A 19,206-nucleotide genomic window follows, 5' to 3' on the forward strand; every position below is an offset into this window, starting at 1 on the left:
TAGGCATATTGGTTTGATTCTACATGGAAAATAAAACTATTAATCACAGGAAACGGTGTGGCCACAAAACTGGAATACGATAACAAAATGATTCAACAGTAACTTTAACGAATGCCATCTGCAAGGCTATTTATGAGGCTGAATAAAGACGTGTTGGACAGTAAAAATTAGATGGAATCAGAATTTATGCAGTTAAGATTGCACCTACAACACTCTTTTGTGCTGAGGCTGCTACCAAGGGAGTAAAATGTAAAGCTGCATGTAAGTGTTTGAAATTAAAATAAGATGTGGCAAGAAAGATGTGCTAAACTATTCTAAAAGGAAACTATTTTCTACTGACACACTTTGGCTGCTTGTTCAGGCTGCTACAACAGCTGCAATACAGATCTTGTCATTCTGCTATTTTCCATTACTTTCTATAAATAAAAATAAACCATCTACCTGAGGTTGTCAGCTGTTGTGCCCTAGAAAAGTATCCATACCCCTTTTAACCTTTGAACTTGTTATAACCACATATTTTTTCTCCACTTCGAACATATTTTAAGCAACATTAAAATGTATATACAAATCTGAAAAGTGTGGTGTGGATTTCTCCATAGTTTGATGGTACTCGTCAATAAAATCCAATGGAAACTTTAGCCTTCATTTGAACCCGTTATCAGTGAATGATAACTGGAGGAGCTACAGACATCCACAGCTCATGTGTCGGAATAGTCGAATGACATCGAATTTGAAATGGTGTGTATAGCTACTTCTACACACTTTTCCAATGCTAAAGCACAGTGGTGGTAGCATCATGTTGCGGGGATGATTTTCTCCAGTACAGACAGGAAAGCTGGTCAGAGATGATGCTGAGATAAAAGGAGGGAAATCGAGGTAAATTCTGCCATAAAAGCGGATTAACAACTCTAAGCATTCACCAAGAGCTCAGATAGTTTAGATCAGGGGTGTCAAACTCCAGTCCTCAAGGGCCGCTGTCCTGCAGTGTTTAGATGTGCCACAGGTAAAAAACTGTGGAATGAAATGGCTTAATTACCTCCTCCCTGTGTAGATCGGTTCTCCTGAGCCTTGCTAATGACCTAATTATTCTTTTCAGGTGTGGTGCAGCAGAGGCACATCTAAAAGTTGCAGGACAGCGGCCCTTGAGGACTGGAGTTTGACACCCCTGGATTAGATCAAATCCAAAACTGATGGTCACAGATGTTCTTCACATAGTCTGATTAAGCTTTAGCTACTTGTAAACAATGGGAAAACATTTCATTTACATTTTGTGTAAAGCTGTTAAAAACATTCCTCAACGTCTAATGTGGTTCTGCAAAGTATTGCTTGCCACACTTTTCAGATTATTAGTATAAATTTTGAATACCCTGAATCGATTTTCCTTCCACCTCACGACTATGTGACAATTTGTGTTGATCCAATAAGATACGCTTAAATTTGTAGCTGAGATGTGACAAAATGTGAAAGGTTTCAAGATGCTTAAGGCACTTTAAACGAGCTATTAGCCCAAATGGGCTTATAAAACAACACAGCGTACTTTGTCATTTTAATCCCATGAAGACAGGATTTAAGCAGCCTTCTAGAAAGAAAAAAATAAAGTAATAATTTTCTTTAGGTTGGGTTAATGTTTGCCTCAGATTTTATAAACTCCTTCCAAAAGCTTCCACCTGTTCCAAACTCCTAAACATAACAAACAAAGGCCAGTCGGAGTCAAACGTGATTTGGCCTTCATGTAAATATGCGTACATAGACAGCCATACCTCTGGAGGATCGGAAGTGCTTGCTTGGTGCAGTGAAGCCGCGAGTCCCATGGACATTGACTGCTGCAACTCTGAACTGGTACCATCTGCTGGCTCTGATGTCAGCCAGTTGGATGCGCTCCTCTGCGGTCTGAGGGACAGATGGGGGAGAAGTAAGGGGGGCAGAGTAAACCACAGGGGTCAGGGTTTACCTAGGGTCACAGCCCCAATGTGAGCCTGCTGCCACATCAGTCATCTGTGTGTTTCTCCCTGCCAAACTTTCAAAGACCCTGTGGCTGTGTGGAATGTGCATCGGTGTGCAACAGTCTGTTGGCACTCTGCAGCTTCACAGCTGTAGCATGACGCATGCAGGGATAAGGGAAGCTGTAAACTTCAGTGCGAGGAGTATCTGATTACAAGAATCAACGACCGAGGAGAGTTTACGGGATCCGCTAACAGAGACCTTCCCGTTGTGCGCCGTTTGTTTGGTTCCTACCTGGGCCACCGTTTGCCATTCCGTGGCATCGTCCTCGCTGGGATGGATGCCGTAGTTCCAACGGCGCTGCACCACGTAGAGGACCGGCTCGACTGAGATGTTAAACTTGGACGACCAGCGGATCTCCAGCTGACCCGAAGGCTGCTCCAAGAACACCAGATCCTTCCTCGGTTTCAGAGGGACTCCTAAAAGTACAGGATGAGTTAAAATCCCCTCTGTGTGCAACACTATAGCTCAAATTCAACAGGATTTCTTTTTCTTCTCTCTTTCTCTCCTGGGTGAACGGAGGCTGGAAAAGAAAAAGACAACATCTGAGCTGGGAGAGATACAGATCTGAAAATGAGACATGACCTCAGAGCAACAGATTTAATACATGCTGAGGGTTAACAGCATCATCTCTCTCTGTTGTGACAGGTTGTGATATTTCCTGGCCGGCGCTTTAATGTTTTAGTAGCTGCGCTTCTCAGTGATGATACACATAGTTTGCGTTTAGGTATGCAAGATGGAGTGCAGAACACTTTTCTCTCTCTCTCTCTCTGTCTTACAGGTGCAACACACACCAGTGCAAACAGGCGCACACGCACAGGATGTTAATTTGCATCTGTGAACTTCACTTTCAGCCCTTCAGACGAGGCTGACGTGGCCATGTGCAATAAATATAAAGATAAGAGATTTATAAAGCCCAGCGCTGAGGCAAACGCTCAGCCAAGTCCGGCAGAGGCTTTCAAGCTGATTTATTGCGGTGGAGATATAGTGAGTTGTTGACTGAGCGTTGGGCACAGTGATAATGAGATGGAGATTGGAAAAACAAGGCTGAAAGTACAGCAGGGGGCTGCACACACACGACACTGTTCCTAATAAATCACCTGTTCTCCTCCGGCTGTTATGCTGGACCTCTGTCGCCATTCATTGGCTCAATGCTGCTTCACATTTATGAACGGCGTCACTGCTTGCTCAAGGCCACCGTGCTGCGCGCCGGTAAACAACATTATCGAGGCCGTTTCCACACACAGCGTTTGGTCTGCTAATATTGCTATTGAGTCATTACACAGAGCTTGGAAACGTGCCTGGCTGGAGAACAGAATATCTGAAGGTAACGTTTGCGCTTCAAACTGATGTATCTGATTCTTTGACATGGGAGTCTGTGGAGATGCACCTAGAGTCACTATCCGACCTGAACGATCTCATTTTGGAGTTCAACTCTTACTGGGGAGATGAGCGCAGGCTTAAAGAGAATTTCATAAATCTTCCTGTCTGTGCAAAAAAAATTTTTAAAACCTGTACACCATTAGAGAGCTGTTAGAAGCCTAAAGCATGTCTTGGTTTAGAGCCTGATGTAAATTAGTTTCACCTGGTAAGTATTTGGAGCAAAAAGGGATGGGCTGCAAAAACAAAAAGTTTTATGATTGAGATTAACTACGGTTTACTAATCTTTCAAACAAATTCAGGAACGGGTGTGACCTAAATTTTTTTTTTCAAAAAAAAAAAAAAAAAAAAAAATCACTTTTTTTCTGAAGCAAAGTGATTTTGCTTCAGAAGCTAGAAGCTATAATTCAGTTGACTTTCTAAGCCTCCGACGGAGATTAGGATAACCTTTGGTGATTTCTGGAAGATGACGAGATGATTTGTTACTGAGGAGAAGCGGCATATCCAGCGGCTGGTGAGGCAAGCAGAACAGTCTGGAGACCAAGTGAGGACACAAATAATGTGGCGTTTTTGCAAATGAGGGCCAGGCTGGAGCAAGCAATAGGCTGCTGTGTTTTTAATTTTGAATCGTATCCATAGAAACTGCTCCTAGTACAACCGGATGTGCAGTTAACCCTCAAAATTATTCGTAACTCAGAGAAATTTAGATTTTAAATTATTTTTTTTTTGTTGAACCAAAATGTGTGTTTCTGATAGGAAATGAGACTTTAAAAATTTGCTGTAAACAACTACGTGTGCCTTTCTTAATAATCAATGAAATAATCTTTTTTGTGATTCTGTGACAAATATCTAAGTAAAAACCAGAAGGTTCAACTTTCGAAGGGAACATACACAGACACTCATGTCTACAGTTAGTAATGCTAGCCCAGCTAAAGTCGCTGATCGCTAATATCAGATATCAGACAGCTTAAACTGTCAACTCTGTAATCCCCCCCTGCCTTTGTGGTAAATTATTAGTGAAACCCTGTTTTACAGCAAGGGTTCGCTCAGATGGTGTGATGTTGCCTTTGCTATGTTATGAATAATTCAGCACCGTTCATGCCAGGCGGGCTAAAAAAAAAAAAAATGTTCATGTTTTTCTAACATATTTTTACCACTTAAGTTGTTAAAACCGATTGAAAATCAGCTAAATTTGGTGTTGCATATCAAAGCTTTGCCAAACATAAAGATTAAAAATTAGTCACCAAATTAAGATCAGTTCATCTCTACAACATCCCTTCATTTTTGATGCAAATAACCTTAGTAAGTGCCACTTCCATGAATCTCCATGAAATGTTTTAACGTGGCATGAATTCACTGTAGCTCAAGTTTGACAACCAGTTAGCTGGACTTTCCAATGACAATAAAATGACCACAACATCTCCAAAGAGCCTCATGTCAAAAGTTCTTAATTACCCCTTTGGGTTGCACGGTTACAGAGTCTGAATTTTGTTTTGTCCCACCGATAGCAAATCTCTGCAAACTAACAGCTGGGGGTCATTGAGCTGCGGTTTCACAGCTCCGCGGCGCTTTCTGAGTCTGCGTGTGTCCCTGTACGTGCGAACAAACGTGTCACATTTCCTGCACAATAACCAACACCGAGCTAACCACAGCATTCTTCTTCCCCTCCCGCTGCCTTTGCTCATCCTCCCAACAAAGTCACACAAGCCGAAACACATGTGTGCAAAATGAAAAATGAAAAACGACAAATACGACACACACACCAACGGTCTCTTCCGGTGACGTGGGGGGACAAATGATACACCTTTGCTCAAGTTACTCTCTCCAAAAAACAACTTCTGTGTCAAGTTTGCTCCAAACATCATGCAGTGTTCATCTATCGGGGGCCACACGCGTACTTCAAACCATGATGTAACTTCTGCCGTTCATTTGTGCCCATATCATGCCAAAGATTACACTTTGGGAATATAATTCTCAGTCCTCACGCACATACTGTCATGAGGACTGCTCTAATTATGGAAGCGCAGGAAAATCCTCCAAAAAGCTGCTTGTTTCACAATGTTTCCTAATGAAGTCAGATATGGCTGGGACTGATTGATGGAGTTGTAGCGACAGCGTCAACATGACTCACAAAATTTTATCTTAAATCTGACAACCACACTTGGTGTGTTTGTTGTGGAGCTGCTTTTGATCAGAAAACATCCAAAACTAGCTGGATTTCATCACATGTGCTGCCACATCTTCAAAGGAGAGGAGAAAGTGCAAAACTGTAGAGATGCTGGAGTCTTAAGCAGTTTGTAAAATTGCCCTTTCTATTCTTGAAAAGCATATTTTATCTAAGCCCTGTTTCCTCAAATAAAACTTTAAGAGGTGAAAGAAGATTATGCTTTATTGCAGATCAAAAGCTCAGCGGGGGCCCAGTGTTTCTGAGAGCTTGACGTTTCTTTTCTGTCCAGTGCCGTACACATGAGCCGAGAGGACCCTAACCTGACCATCCACATCTGAGAGTGATCTCAGAGTTGGGGAAACGCTCCATTTCTCCCCGCTACAGTTTGCTAATGGTTTCCAGGATCGGAGCTCATCACGGCGAAGACTACAAACACACGAAGAAACAATTACGCTCTTCAGAGCATGAGCAACTAATTAGACCTTTAACACCGACGACCGGGACAAAAATTCCTTCAGTGTAATTCAGTGTAAGTGTAGAGCTGATGGCGGTCTGTTGCGGGCCCGGCGGTGTTTGGGATCCATCAGATGTCGCTTGAGCTGAAGGTCTCGCAGCAAGGCGAGTAGTTCTCATTGACTGGGTCGTGTGCTGATGCCGTCGGTGTTACAGTGCCTTGGAAAAGTACACCACCACTTGTGTGTTTTCATTTTTTTGTTTGTTTTTTTTGTTGTTTTTTTTTGCATTATACCCAAAAATTTGAATACATTTTCTTTGGAAGGCCTGATCTAAAATATTGCACTGTTGTTGTGGCTTTATGCTTGATGGAAGATAAGCTTCTGTCCCCGTCTACAAACATTTTGCAGCATCCAACAGGCTTTCTTCCAAGACTTGTATTCATTTAAACTTCTCCACATCTTTATCCCCAACAGTGATGCCAGATAGGTGGAGTTCAGTCCTTGGATTTAAAAAATAGTTCTGTGTGGGTTGTTAAAATGCAGGCTTCTTTTCACAACATTTGATGGGTTTCTAAGAAAGTGTTCAGATGAGCTATCTTTCCAAGTGCAACAGAAAGCACAAAGCATGTACATTTTAATAAAATGGGCTGGAAATGTGTCAGATCTGGCAACCCTGATTCCTGAGCATCCTGCTGTGTTCCTTAGTTTTCATCATACTAATTGGTCACCAATATTCAATAACAAATCCCAGAGGCCTTTGAAGGACATGTGTATTTATACTGAAGTTAAATTGCATGAGGGTGTATTCTCCTTACTTAGTTTACTTGGTCACTTCTGATTTATCACAGTTTTCTTCGTCCAAAAAAAAAAAAAAAAAAAATTATAGTCACTTTATTACCATGCACTGCTTTTCATGTATCACATAAAAGCCTGACACAACATCACAACATATGGGCCTTTTTTTATAACTAAATACTAAAAAGTTCAAGAGTTACTGTGCAAAGCAGTGAAGAAGAGCCTTCTCATCCTCCCTATAATGATTCACATCTTCTGAGGTGCTACCATAACCCTGGAGGTTTTTCCTAGTCAAATACAAACCGAGAATGCTTCCTCTTTGTACGTATCGGATCATATGTTCTTGCTGCACGGTGCTAAACAAGAAGCACAGCAAAACATGCTTGGTGTTATTGAAAGCATTCTCCTCTACAGGCCATCACTGTAGCTGTTCAAAGATAGATTTAAACTCATCTTCCACTGTTCCTCATCTCCTCAACTCTGTTATGGCCTTAGGCCGCCAGCAATATAAGCTGCTGACAGCATGTATAATGTAGATCCTACTACCAATCTCCAGGTTCAGGGGGCCTTTCGGTTTTCTCTCACATAACGACTCAGAAAAACCCAGTCGCCTTGGGCAGCACTATTAAAACTATTTTTACTGGAGCTAAGATTCCTGGGTACATCTGTGTCTGTGAAAACTCTTTTGAGCTTAACCTACGATTTCAATACGAGGAGCTATATTCCAATTTGCAGCAGAAATGGTGTGACGGATGCGTGGGTGAACCGAAATGTAAAGAGATGAAATAAAAGATTTATGATTCTGAGCACGCAGTTGAAAAAGAAAAAAAAAAAAAGATGTAAGATTATCTGCATTTACATCACTGAGATTTCCCATTGATGTCTAGCAGAGAGGGATGCAAACTGCAGCAATTAATCACATTAAAATCCTGACAGCCCATCATTACCTATGATATATAATTTAGTTAATAAAAAAGAAGAGAGAAGAGGGGGAGGGGGAGTAGCTCTTATTTTAGCTGATGGATCCTGTTACTGTAATCTGCTACAGTATAAAGCAATAATTAAATGATGAGTGCCTGGACTATCACGCATTAGAGGACACAGCTAAATTGTCTGACACAGTCTGCTTGCCTGGGAACCCTGTGCTTCTGATGAATAACTGATATCTGATCTAATTCAATAAATTATCTGCAGCGCTTTCCTTATTTTCCACTTGTAATTTAATGCTAATATTTATCTATCGCTGTTGCTGCCATTTCCTTCTGGTGACTCACTCCAAAGTAAAGCCGATCACTCTGAATCTCCTCGAATTAGACTTCAAGTAGAAAAAAAACAAAAAAAACAAAACGTCATTGTACGGATTGGGAAACCATATTACTCATGTATGGGTTTACTCCAAAACCTACATATACCTTTATTATGAAGGTGAGAGCTTCAATTGGCAGAAGGAGCAGGTTAACACTAGTAGAAATGTGTGTTATCTTCTGAGCTTCTTTGTTCTTTGCAAAACTAGACAAACTGTGAATCTTTGTGAAGACAAGTTCCTTTGTTCGAAATCCATTAAAATGCTCAGTAGGTTTATCTATTTTCAGATAAACATATCCTGTGAATAGGATTATACATTTGTATGCCTGACAGTCTAGACATACAAATGTCAAGTTGTACTGAGAAAACTGGTTATGTTGCTTAGACAGTCATCTGTCAAACCAGCTCAGTTTGACAGATGACTGACTGGTTGGAAACTCAAAAATCCAATTATTTTCCGATCTGTGAACGCACTGAATTAGGTTGCGTTGACGACAGGCTTGGATGCAGTTACTGAGTAAAAGAAACAAACAACTTTTCAATATTATTCAGATGTTTAAGACAAAGTCAGAGGGAGTAAGGAGATATCAGAAACTGTTTTTCGAGAAATAAAAACTAAAACAAAAGACTTTTTCTGTTATAATCTTGTCTCTCTTTTTTATGATAATAACAAAGTAATAGCTCTCACCGTGTGAGTGTTGCCCCTGATTTTGACCCTGCACTAACAGATACTTATTGATAAAGACATTACAAAGAAAAACCTGGCAGACTCCGGGTATAAACTTGAATATGAGTCGTCATCTTTAAACAATGATCTAAAACATATGGCCAGATCCACTCAGAAATGGTTCAGCAGACACAAAACCAACTTTCTTCCATGTTCAGCTCACCCCACAGACAGCCTTAGAGAGAACCCAAGTCTCTGAAAGGTCCAGAGAGAATTGTGCAAACAGGATTTGTCAAACATTCATCAGTGTGTTTGCTCCAACATTGTGACACGTTAAAGTTAAATGTTTTCCTGTTGGAGGCTGTGCAGGTTAGCAACGCAAGTGTCAAAAAATGTGGCATCTTGTTTTAAATAATTACTCTAAATGTGGAATCTATTTACATCGTTGAATAAATGTACTCAATTTTAATGAATGTAATGCAAGTCTTTAGAAGGGAAATGGTGCAACTCAAAAAAAAAAAAAACATGTTAAGATTTTTTTTTTTTTTTTTTTTACACAATTTGTCAGAGGTGCTGGAGAGCACTGTAAAATTTGCTCTCACTATATGTAATAGTGTTGACTCAAAATATAAACCCGATAGACAATTTTTCAACATTCAAATACTATTAATAAACCAATTAAACCAGATAATATCGACACAAACAATATCAACACTGTTACTGCTATTATGCTTTCATGACTATTATTTTATCTTATTGGGAGCAACTGTTTTTTAATAAAAAACATTTTACTCTTTCTTTGGCTCTGCCTGATAATAAATGCGTTCAAGTAAGAGAACACAGGTTTTTTTCATTCTGAAGCAGTCGCAAAGTACACAATTTGTCATTACTAACAAAATTGGCAGCTGCTATTTTCCCAAAAGCAGCTACAGAGCCACACGCTGGCATGTTTTCTTTGTCAGTGGATCAGCCTTTAAACACTCCAATCATTGGATGAGAAGTGGAGTCCACAGGCAACATGTTGCAAACCTCCAGCTCCTCAGCAGGCTAACAGCCTTCTTAATATGCCCCTCTGTGGTTGGAAAACTACTTGTGCCATGTGAATGATGAAGTCAGTGCAAGTAAAATGACTTTGTGTGGTTGCACTGTAAACCAATACAACACTTGTTCCTTCTGTTGTGTTTGTAACAAAGCAGCTGCTCAGTGTTTGCCATCCAGTTCATCAAACCACCAGCAATAAGAGCGCGGCCAAAACAACCACCGCTGAATTTTTAACTTCTGCAGAAGAGAAATATACATTGTGATTCATTTCTTTCCTTCTGTTACCTTTGGAGAGACTCTTGGGCTCCTACGTATAGCTTTTTTTTACTTGTCTAGGAACTTTTTATAGGTAACCGATGGCATTGTCTTGAGTTGTTTGAGTTGTTTTGGGTTTGGGTGTGTTTATTTTTTCTCAGTTTGTTAGTTTTTATTCTGTGATCAGATCAGCCGTGTGTCTGTTTTTCTTTGCTTCATTCTTTTCTTAGTTACTTTAGTTTCATTATATTCCTTGTGCCTATTTATTTGTTAGAGTTAGATTCATTTTTCCCAGTTACCCAGCTTGCATGCTCTCCCTCACCCCCGGTGTCATTCTCTCTCTCTCTCTCTCTCTCCTCAGCCTGCCTTCTGCTCTCTCCTCTCACACCTGCAACCCATTTCTAATCACCCATCTGTTGCTTGTTCAGTAATCAACCTCCCCAGTATATGTACACCTCATTCTCAGTCACTCCTTACTGGTTCCTCCTGTTAAATCCAGTTTCTTCCCCGTTCACTTTGCTCTTCATTTCTGTGATCATTTTTTTGTTCTGCTCTGGCTCCCTGGTCATCTCCGCCTCGCTGCCTTTGAGTCCTTCAACATCACACTTATCGTAACAGACATGTCGTCCATAGAGGTTTAATCAGAGTTTGACATATGGCCAAATGTATGAAAAAAAAAATCCAAAAAAAGTACACAGAAGTAAGATAAAGGTATTGTTCAGACTGTTTTGGTGTTCAATTACATATTGTTGCTAATTCCTGCCTAAAATAAAATAAAATCACTAAAACTATCATTTATTGGTCTAAAACTTCTGAAAATCCATTATGTTCCTTCTGCATGGTAAGGCTTGTTGTTAATTTCATTAAAAAAAGTCAGGAAAAACATCTGCATTATATTGCTACTAAGCTATGAAAGCTGTTCAAAGACAGTTTTCCTGCTCTTGATAACAATCACATTTGCTTATTTTGCCCCTTTGAGGATAAATATTGCCCTCACTTTCATTCACTGTGATGCAAGTTCACCTATTTTTTTTTTTCCTATTACCTTTGTAGAGATTCTTGGGCACCTGGCAGGTGTGACCACAGCCGTTGCTGCAGCACTTTTTGACTGTGGAGCACTCTCCATCCTCCTCACAGCTCTCTACGCAGGCTGCAGCAAAGCCGCTGGCCTTCTCTGGCGCGGGGCAGTCGCCTTGCTTCACCCCCTCAACGGACTTCAAGAACTCGCAGCTTGTAAGACACTCGTAGTGCTTCTTGGGAAAAAGGGGCTAAAGAGAGAGGAAAGAGGGGGAAGGAGAGGGAAAATATATGTCAGATTAGTTTTTAAATGGCTGGCTGCAAACAAGCAGCTCTTTGACTTAACAGTGACTGTCCTGTTTAGATTTCAGCTTGTGAGTCACTGAAACGGTGAGCATATTAAATGGCTCTGATTCAGTCTCTCAGGAGGGTGTCTTTACAGCGCAGAAAGAGTTACTTCACACCCCTTTCAGACTTTCCCCTCGGTGAAATTTCCCCACTGGGTCTCAGAAAGCTCAAACCCTGGAATCCTGAGGTATAAGCTCAGTTATTCGTGGTAGTAGTAACATACCTCACATAAATCTTGGCACTGGTTTTCCTTCAGGTCCCAAGATTCCTTGCAGGGCTCCAGACACTGGAAAAAGGAGAAGGGTGTAAGTTCTTCAAAAGACGCAGCCACATCAAAGACCAGCTGCTGCGGAGCGCGGACCAGCATCTTAACTGACACCTCGCTGAGGCGCTTCCTCCGCCACATTCACAACAACCAGTCACACCGTGTTTTGTTACAAATGCCAGGCATGCCTTCAAAGGACACTCACTGTCTACTACAAAAGCAAATGAGGGTCTGCAGACAGAATCAAGGCCGCTGTGGAAATCTACTCATGCTTGGCTTGGTATGATGTCACCCTGACAGATCTTTCCTTTTCACCTTAAACAAGACCTAGCCAAAACATGCAGTGTCTTGCAAAAGCATTCATACCCCTTAAACCTCGCACATTGTCACGCTGCGACCACAAACCTCAGTGTGTTTTATTTCAATTTTACATGGACAGTGCATAATTGTGAAATAGGAAGTAAAGGGTTTCACGTTTTTCTTTTTTTTACAGATAGGCGCCTCCTTTCTACTACTAAGTAGAAAGTAGTGCAATCAACTGCTTCAATATGCCAACTACTTGACAAGAGTTAGTTTAATCTCAGTTGTAAGTAAAAAAATAAAAATAAAAAATTGACCAACATGTAAAGCAAAAAACTAGCTTAGCACATCACCATGCTGAAACATGGTAGTGGCGGCATCATACTGTGAGGTCAGAGTTAATGGGATGAAGGAAAATACAGGGCAATCCTGCAAAAAACAAAAAAAAAAACAGTTGCAGACTTGAGTTGTGGTGAAAGTTCACCTTACAGTAGTAGCAAAAATACTTTAAGACATTGTAAGAATCTAAATACATAAACTAAATATTATGAAAATTAAACATGACAAAAAAGATAGGTTCATAGTGCAAAGCTCACATGGAAGGTATCAGCATCTCAGATATCACATTTTTTTTCAGCGTATATGGTCATAACATAAGAACATCTGATATGTAGGCTATTATAACACTCACTAACCCATTGTGTCTGAATATAGTTGCACACCGCACATTTCAGGCTTTTATTTCCACAACGTTGTGTTTGTCTGCCACCAGGGTGCCCAACTTCAGTAACTGAGAGCTGCTATCCACCAACATTTAGATACACCCCTTCTCCAACACACCTGAATCAAATTAATGTCTCGCTACCAGACTGCTGCAGAGCTGAATGACATTCTGATGAGGGGTTTCAACATTTCAATTCAGGCGTGCAGGACAAAGCATGCATCCAAAAGGTGCAGATAGCTCTGAAGGGCTGAACCCGGACACCCCTAGTCTATCACGTAAAATCTTAAGAAAAAAAAACAAAAAACAAGTTAATTGATGTTAGCGGTTGATAAGTGAAAAATGCTTATGAGGCAAGGCTTTGTGGTGCATGATGCACTCTGGCACTGGGAATGAACTCCTCTTTAAAGAGTTTAAAACATGTTACACTTGGTTTAGAGTTCATGGGATTCAGATTTTTCTTTTTTTTTCTTTCAACACAGGGAACGCATTTACCAAGCGCTCGACACAGGCACGGAATTACAGAAAAACCTCACGATGAACGAAGCTCAAACTCAATTTACCAAGCATAATGAGATGATACAATTTAAAAAAAAAAAAAAAAAGAAGCTCTGCTGCAATACCAGTCAACCATTCTCGCTTTAGACACGACAACAGACACCGAATCAGATTCAATAAAACAGCCGCGGTACCTCCAGATCGTTCTGCAGACAGAGTTCAGATGCAGAGGAGCAAGGCTTTTTATGTTCTCCTGCAGCTGGTGTGAAAGAGAAGAGCAAGCTCAGGGAAACCACTGCCAGGCAGCATCTGCACAGCACTGGGAGCAGCCCAAACCGCACCACCCGACAACCTGCCAAAGTCCCTCATTCAACCCTACTTAATTTAGCCTCTTTCATCGACTACAGCGCTAAAGGTAGATTGAATAATGGACTTTCAAGACGTTCTCCTTTATTTCTCATCCAGTCCAACATGTGAAAAGGACTTGCAGAGTTATGTAAGGTACAGTGCAGCAGAGTGGCTCAATGAGGGCATTTATCGTACAGCGGGGACAGCATTAAACACTGTGGTTGATGTAAGAAATCTCACATCTCAGTCAGAAGGCCAGATTTGTATTTATTGCTATTTAATTCGCTCATTAGGCAGCTCTGTCATTATTTTACCATCCCTGGTGTAAAGTTTATTTGATTTTTATGGAGTGTGGTGGACGGGTGCATTATGAAACATAAACCTTGCTTCTGAAGGACACGCTGCAATCAGGGGAAGACGCCCAACAGCCTGCCAGCACTCCATTACACTCAGTCTCTCGTTGCTTCGCCAGCATCGTTTCCGGCAGGAATAAGCTCGGGCGCGGACGAGGTGACGAGTTCCTTACTGCTGGCTCGAGACTGTTGGGAGGGAAGGTATTTTCCTAATGACTTCATAGCAATGCAGATATCACTCCTGTAATTTCAGGCGTACGAGTGTCAAGTGAAGAGATAATTGGTGGAAGATGAGAGCTTGAAAAGGAGCTAATGTGGTTTGAGACAGAGCCAGGCAGGTGAAAACTCTGCAGCAGCTCAGGGATTTGAGATGACACTTGAGCTCTGCCGAGCAGTCCGAGGCAGGCGTCAGCCTATGAAGATGAAAATCATCCGCTATTCATAATCTGTCAACTTTATATCATTATTCTGATCTGGGCTGCGAGCGAGAACTGCATCCCCAAGCCTAAACAACAAGCAGTTGGACTGGTGACAAGGAGCTGCACCGCAGCCTAAAGGACATTCCACCGATAGATGCACATGAAAAGCCTCCAAATCCCCTCTACAAATCACTAAACATACACACATAAGCCCAGGGATCAAGCACATTCTGCTCACTGAACAATCTTCAATCACAGACTGAACGTATTCCTCTGGCTTTTCTTAAGGTGCAAACTCCCCAGCTACTCATGCGACGTTACAGTCAGTGTCACCTCGAGATGGTCTAAGCTTCTGTGCCAAGCTGCATGAATTAGCACAGCACATTGTGTACCAGAGATATTGCAACACAGATCCGAAAGCTGGCTGTGAGTTTAGTGTTTTCTCACCCACATATAACAATTCTTTTTTGTTGTTGTTGTTGGTTTTAGAAGTTTCCCTCTAAATGAAAAAGAAATTAACTGAATCCTACCAGGAACTTCTGCAGGTAGTGGGTTTTATCGTAAATGACACTCTTAATAAAAGATAAGTATCGGTGTTGAGGCAGATAGCTCCCTGCAGGTGTGATGGAAACTGCCAATCTGTCAGCGTTCCTCGCCAGCCACACCCACTAACCTGACATTTCAGGAGGGGAGAGGAGGGCCGACGACAGATGTTTTGCCAAAGCAAATGGGATAGCTGGATATAATTACAAAGGTGCTATCATCAATCAAGTTCCTGATTCTTATTTACACAGTTTGGTTCTCAATCTAAACCATGTTACTGACGCTGCCAAGGGAGGTAAAACAGCTTGAAACACAGCCAGAAACTTTACTTCTTCTTTGCCAGATTTTTTTTTTCTTCTGCCAGGAATATCTAGCCTACAACAGAAAAGAAAAAAAAAAGATTTTGAGTTTCAGTGTTTTGGTAAAGTAATTACACACTTCACATTTTTTTTTTACATTGTTGCACTGTTTATATTACAAATAAAAATCTCAAAACTGAGAAGTGCATTTGTATTTAGCCCCCTTGAGGTAAAACATTATAAGATCGACTTTAACTGCAACTACTGCTGTGAGTCTTCTGGGGTACGTCTGCACCCGGTTTACACATCTAAGTACTGAAATTCAGCTCATCCTTCTTCACTCATGGTCAGTCAGGTTAGATGGAAAGTGTCTGAACATAAATCTTTAAGCCTCACCAGAGATTCTCTATCGGATTTAGGGACGGGCTTTGACTGAGCCCTTCTAACTCTTTATTTACACCAGAGATGGCCCACTTGAGTCCTCAAGAGCTGGTGTCCTGCTTGTTTTAACGATTGGGTAAAATATTAAACTTCAACCTAGTCCACGCCTCCAATAAGCAAGAGTTTCTCGTAGCCGAGAGTCCGGACCCTCTGTGCTGCGCTCCCATACGAAGCAAAGCGTAGAACACCACACTTTCTACGTGTGGTGTTCTACACGTAGAACACCACACAGATGTGGTGGACAGATAAAAAGTCCCCTCAGCAGGGGACTTTTTATCCCCTGCTGAGGATAAAAAGTCTTATATGATGCTGCTATCCTTCTGTTTCAATGTTTCATAATTTTTGTATGGTGGTCCAAAATGTCACCTGAATTTATTTTGGGGTATCAGACTAAAAGCATGCTGTAAACAAATCTAAATCTCACTTTCAGAGTAAACAATAATTTGAAAGCCATGCATCATTTCCCCACTTCATAATTTTGCACATCTTAGATAAAAAAATCATAATATTGAGAAAAAAATGAACAACCAACAACATCTGGTAGTTGTCAGTTTACGGAGCATAACTGAAACGTGCTTATGTTTGGGGTTTAAAATGTGCAACATTGATTCTACTGCTAACGGTTAATATCTGCAAATTAAAATATACCAAAAATAACAAACAGAAGAATCTTTTATTTCCACCAAGGAACCCAGCAAACATTTTGCAACATATTGTTATGCTAATAACTTAGTAATTGACTTTTGGTAATTAATTTGAGAAAATACACCAAGTAACTCGAGAGGAGGACATAACTGAACTGGACGCAGCACATGTTCTCGGTAGGGGAGCCGTCACTGGGTTTCCCTCTAGCACATTTCTCTAACTGCCAATCCAGCTACCATCTGTTTGAGTCACACGAGGAACCCATGTAATTATGCTATGCGATGTTAACATATTTCTGGACTAATTTCACCCAAAGGGGCATAAGTGCTCTCCTCTAAAACAAATATGAGACCAGCGGGTTGCTTCCCCTTATTGGAGCTTTGAGCCGCGGCAGAAGCATTTTGCTTGGGCTTCTGATTTCCTCTTTGTCCTCTTATCGTCCTGACAGTGACACATTCTGCATGGTTAAGTAGGAGCATCCATAGCAGTCTTTCACTCCCCATTTCACGCTGTAATAAAATGCAGCAGTTGTTACTCTGGAGGGGCCTGAAAGGCGTTCTGTGGGGTCGCTGAGAGAGTCAGGCTGAATGGCAGCCAACGCCACAGCACATCTTCACTTTTTTTATTTCTTTTTTTTTTCCATGCTGGAGACGAGGTGGGGAGGCGAGGTGGTGGGAATGCGATGGTGGGTGGAGTGTGTAGCACTGAGGCAGGGGGGCTTCTGGTTGCGGTGCATGCATAGAACTGCCTTTCTCCATCACAGCATCTCCACCCATCATAAAAACACTCTGCGCCCCCAGTGAGTGACTGAAATAACAGAAACCAAGGAAAGAGTCCACATATAAAATGTCATGCAAAGGGCTTTGGTTTACTATATGAACCATGAACAGCTACCAGCTAAGGTTACCCGGAGGTGCAACAATACACAATGTTTGCATAACAATATGCAGACCATAATTCATGCCAATACAGATTAAGTTTTTTCCTCTTTCTTTTTTTTTTCCTGAGAATGTTTGCATACACATCTGTGCATGATGAAGTTGTTCTCTGATATTTTAGATTAAATTCAGCAAACAAAACCTGCTAAAATATAGATCCAGTTTCTTCAAAGCTTAGAAAATATCAATCCCAGCACTGATGTTCAGCGTCAGGCTACGCTAGTGCCAAAGATTATTTACAAGGTGCCTTTGCTGTCCCCCGTAGCTTCCTGCATCCGCCGAGAGTCTCAGATACGGGGGAATCGCCGTTGTTTATCACACGCGTTGTAAATCTCACCTCCAGTCAAATCAAGTTATGGCTCTTTTTTTTTTTTTTTTTTTTTTTTTCCCCGGTGCTTTTCACACTTCTCAGCCACCAGACTCAATTATTGGAGCAGCTCTCTGCTCATAACCATCGACCCAATGATGAGTAGATTCCTGCGCTCTCTCGGTCTCCTCTGCTGAAGCAGACACCATTGCAACATCTTCGCTTCTCTCCCAATTTCCCTTTTACATCGGGGATTTGAGATGGCAAATGTCTCCACACTGTACCCAGTCTCTTGTCAGCTATAATAATGATGTTATTTTACGCACCTATTCAAGACGTGTTGACTTTGTCTTGATTAGAAGGGATGCTGACAATAGTTCACAAGAGAATCTGAGAAATGAAACCTTAATCAATACTTTCCTTTCACTTGGGCCATAGCATACATTTGTATGTTAGTTTTGCTGTTAACAATTACTCCAGGCAATTCTAGTGATTTACACAGCTGCAGGTTGTATTTGAATGCATGTAATATTTATTAAGTGCTTTGTTGTACCTCTTCATTCCATCACAGAAGGGGCAACATTGAGCATAATTTTAAATCAGCCAATCATGCACTAAGATGTGAGGCACAATTAAATCCGGACAAAAGAATGTGTTTTTTTTTTTGGTTTTTTCTTTATCAAAATCACACTTCAAATAACTTGTTGGAAACCAGAAGGCAAATAAAAAATTTAAAACAGTCTAATTCTTCTTACAATTGTTATGAGATTGTGAGGTTTTCTAAAAAAGAGTTTGTCATGGATCTCTCCAGGGTTCTGTGCTCCGTCTCATAGTTTTAATTTTATACATGCTTCCATTTTGTAATATCATTATAACAACAAATAATATACGAGTATTAGTGTGTGCTGAGTTTATGCATTCAATCATTTCAAACTTGATTTTTTCTTTTTTTTTCTTTAGAGACTTGCAGATCGACGTTTAGACATCTACTGAAAGGTCTCTGGATGATTTTTCGTCTACGGCCCAGAAAGAAAGTTTAAGATTATTCCTTCTCTCTTCTGCAATACAGCAGAAGTTCCATATTATTCTAAAAGATCATGTTGCTCTCAAACTGCAGGTTTTCTTGTGGCTCCTGAAGTTTGAAGTGGTTACAGAACAATCAGTTGTCACAACATCCTGTGAACTGTTGATTATGTTTCCCAACTGTGCAATCTAATTTAATTTCTCTTCATGCATGTTTATATTATTGCAACAATTAACTGCCTTCCTTTGCAGTCATCCAATGTCCTATCTTTCTGTGTTTGTGTCCCTTTCCTGTCCTCACATCCCCCAGCCGGTCGAGGCAGATGGCCGCCTCTTCCTGAGGCTGGTCCTGCTCGGTGTCTCTTCCTGTTAAAAGCGAGTTCTCGTCTGCAATGTCACCCGTCGCCCAAGGGCACCATTAAGGCAAAGCATTGTATCAAAAAAAGAATCAATATTATCCACATGATCTTTTAGGAAGATGAAGTTTCTGCTTTAAATACTAACATAGTATCTAAATTGGATTGACATGTAAATGGATCATAATAAATTAAATTTAACTTCTTTTGGGGGGGGGATTCTACTTGCATTAAGTTTGTTGGTTTTACAGCATATTCCCTTATCCTTATATCCTGTAATAATAAATTTAACCAAATAAAAATTAGCATATTTTGAAGC

General features: G+C 40.9%; 1 protein-coding gene across 1 annotated transcript in view; it reads right to left on the reverse strand.

Annotated features, from left to right (window-relative positions):
- Positions 1-19,206, reverse strand: part of anos1 (anosmin 1) — a 65,001-nt gene that overhangs the window by 13,335 nt on the left and 32,460 nt on the right. The window contains exons 3-6 of the mRNA XM_015048964.1: positions 11,655-11,717; positions 11,112-11,334; positions 2,236-2,420; positions 1,761-1,890 (exon numbers count right to left, since the gene is read on the reverse strand). Of these exons, the coding sequence (XP_014904450.1) occupies positions 1,761-1,890; positions 2,236-2,420; positions 11,112-11,334; positions 11,655-11,717 (601 nt within the window). The remainder of the gene's footprint in view (positions 1-1,760; positions 1,891-2,235; positions 2,421-11,111; positions 11,335-11,654; positions 11,718-19,206) is intronic.

This window comes from Poecilia latipinna, unplaced genomic scaffold (assembly GCF_001443285.1).
Source record: "Poecilia latipinna isolate Pla-1442-1.1 unplaced genomic scaffold, P_latipinna-1.0 Scaffold916, whole genome shotgun sequence".
NCBI classification, from domain to species: Eukaryota; Metazoa; Chordata; class Actinopteri; order Cyprinodontiformes; family Poeciliidae; genus Poecilia; species Poecilia latipinna.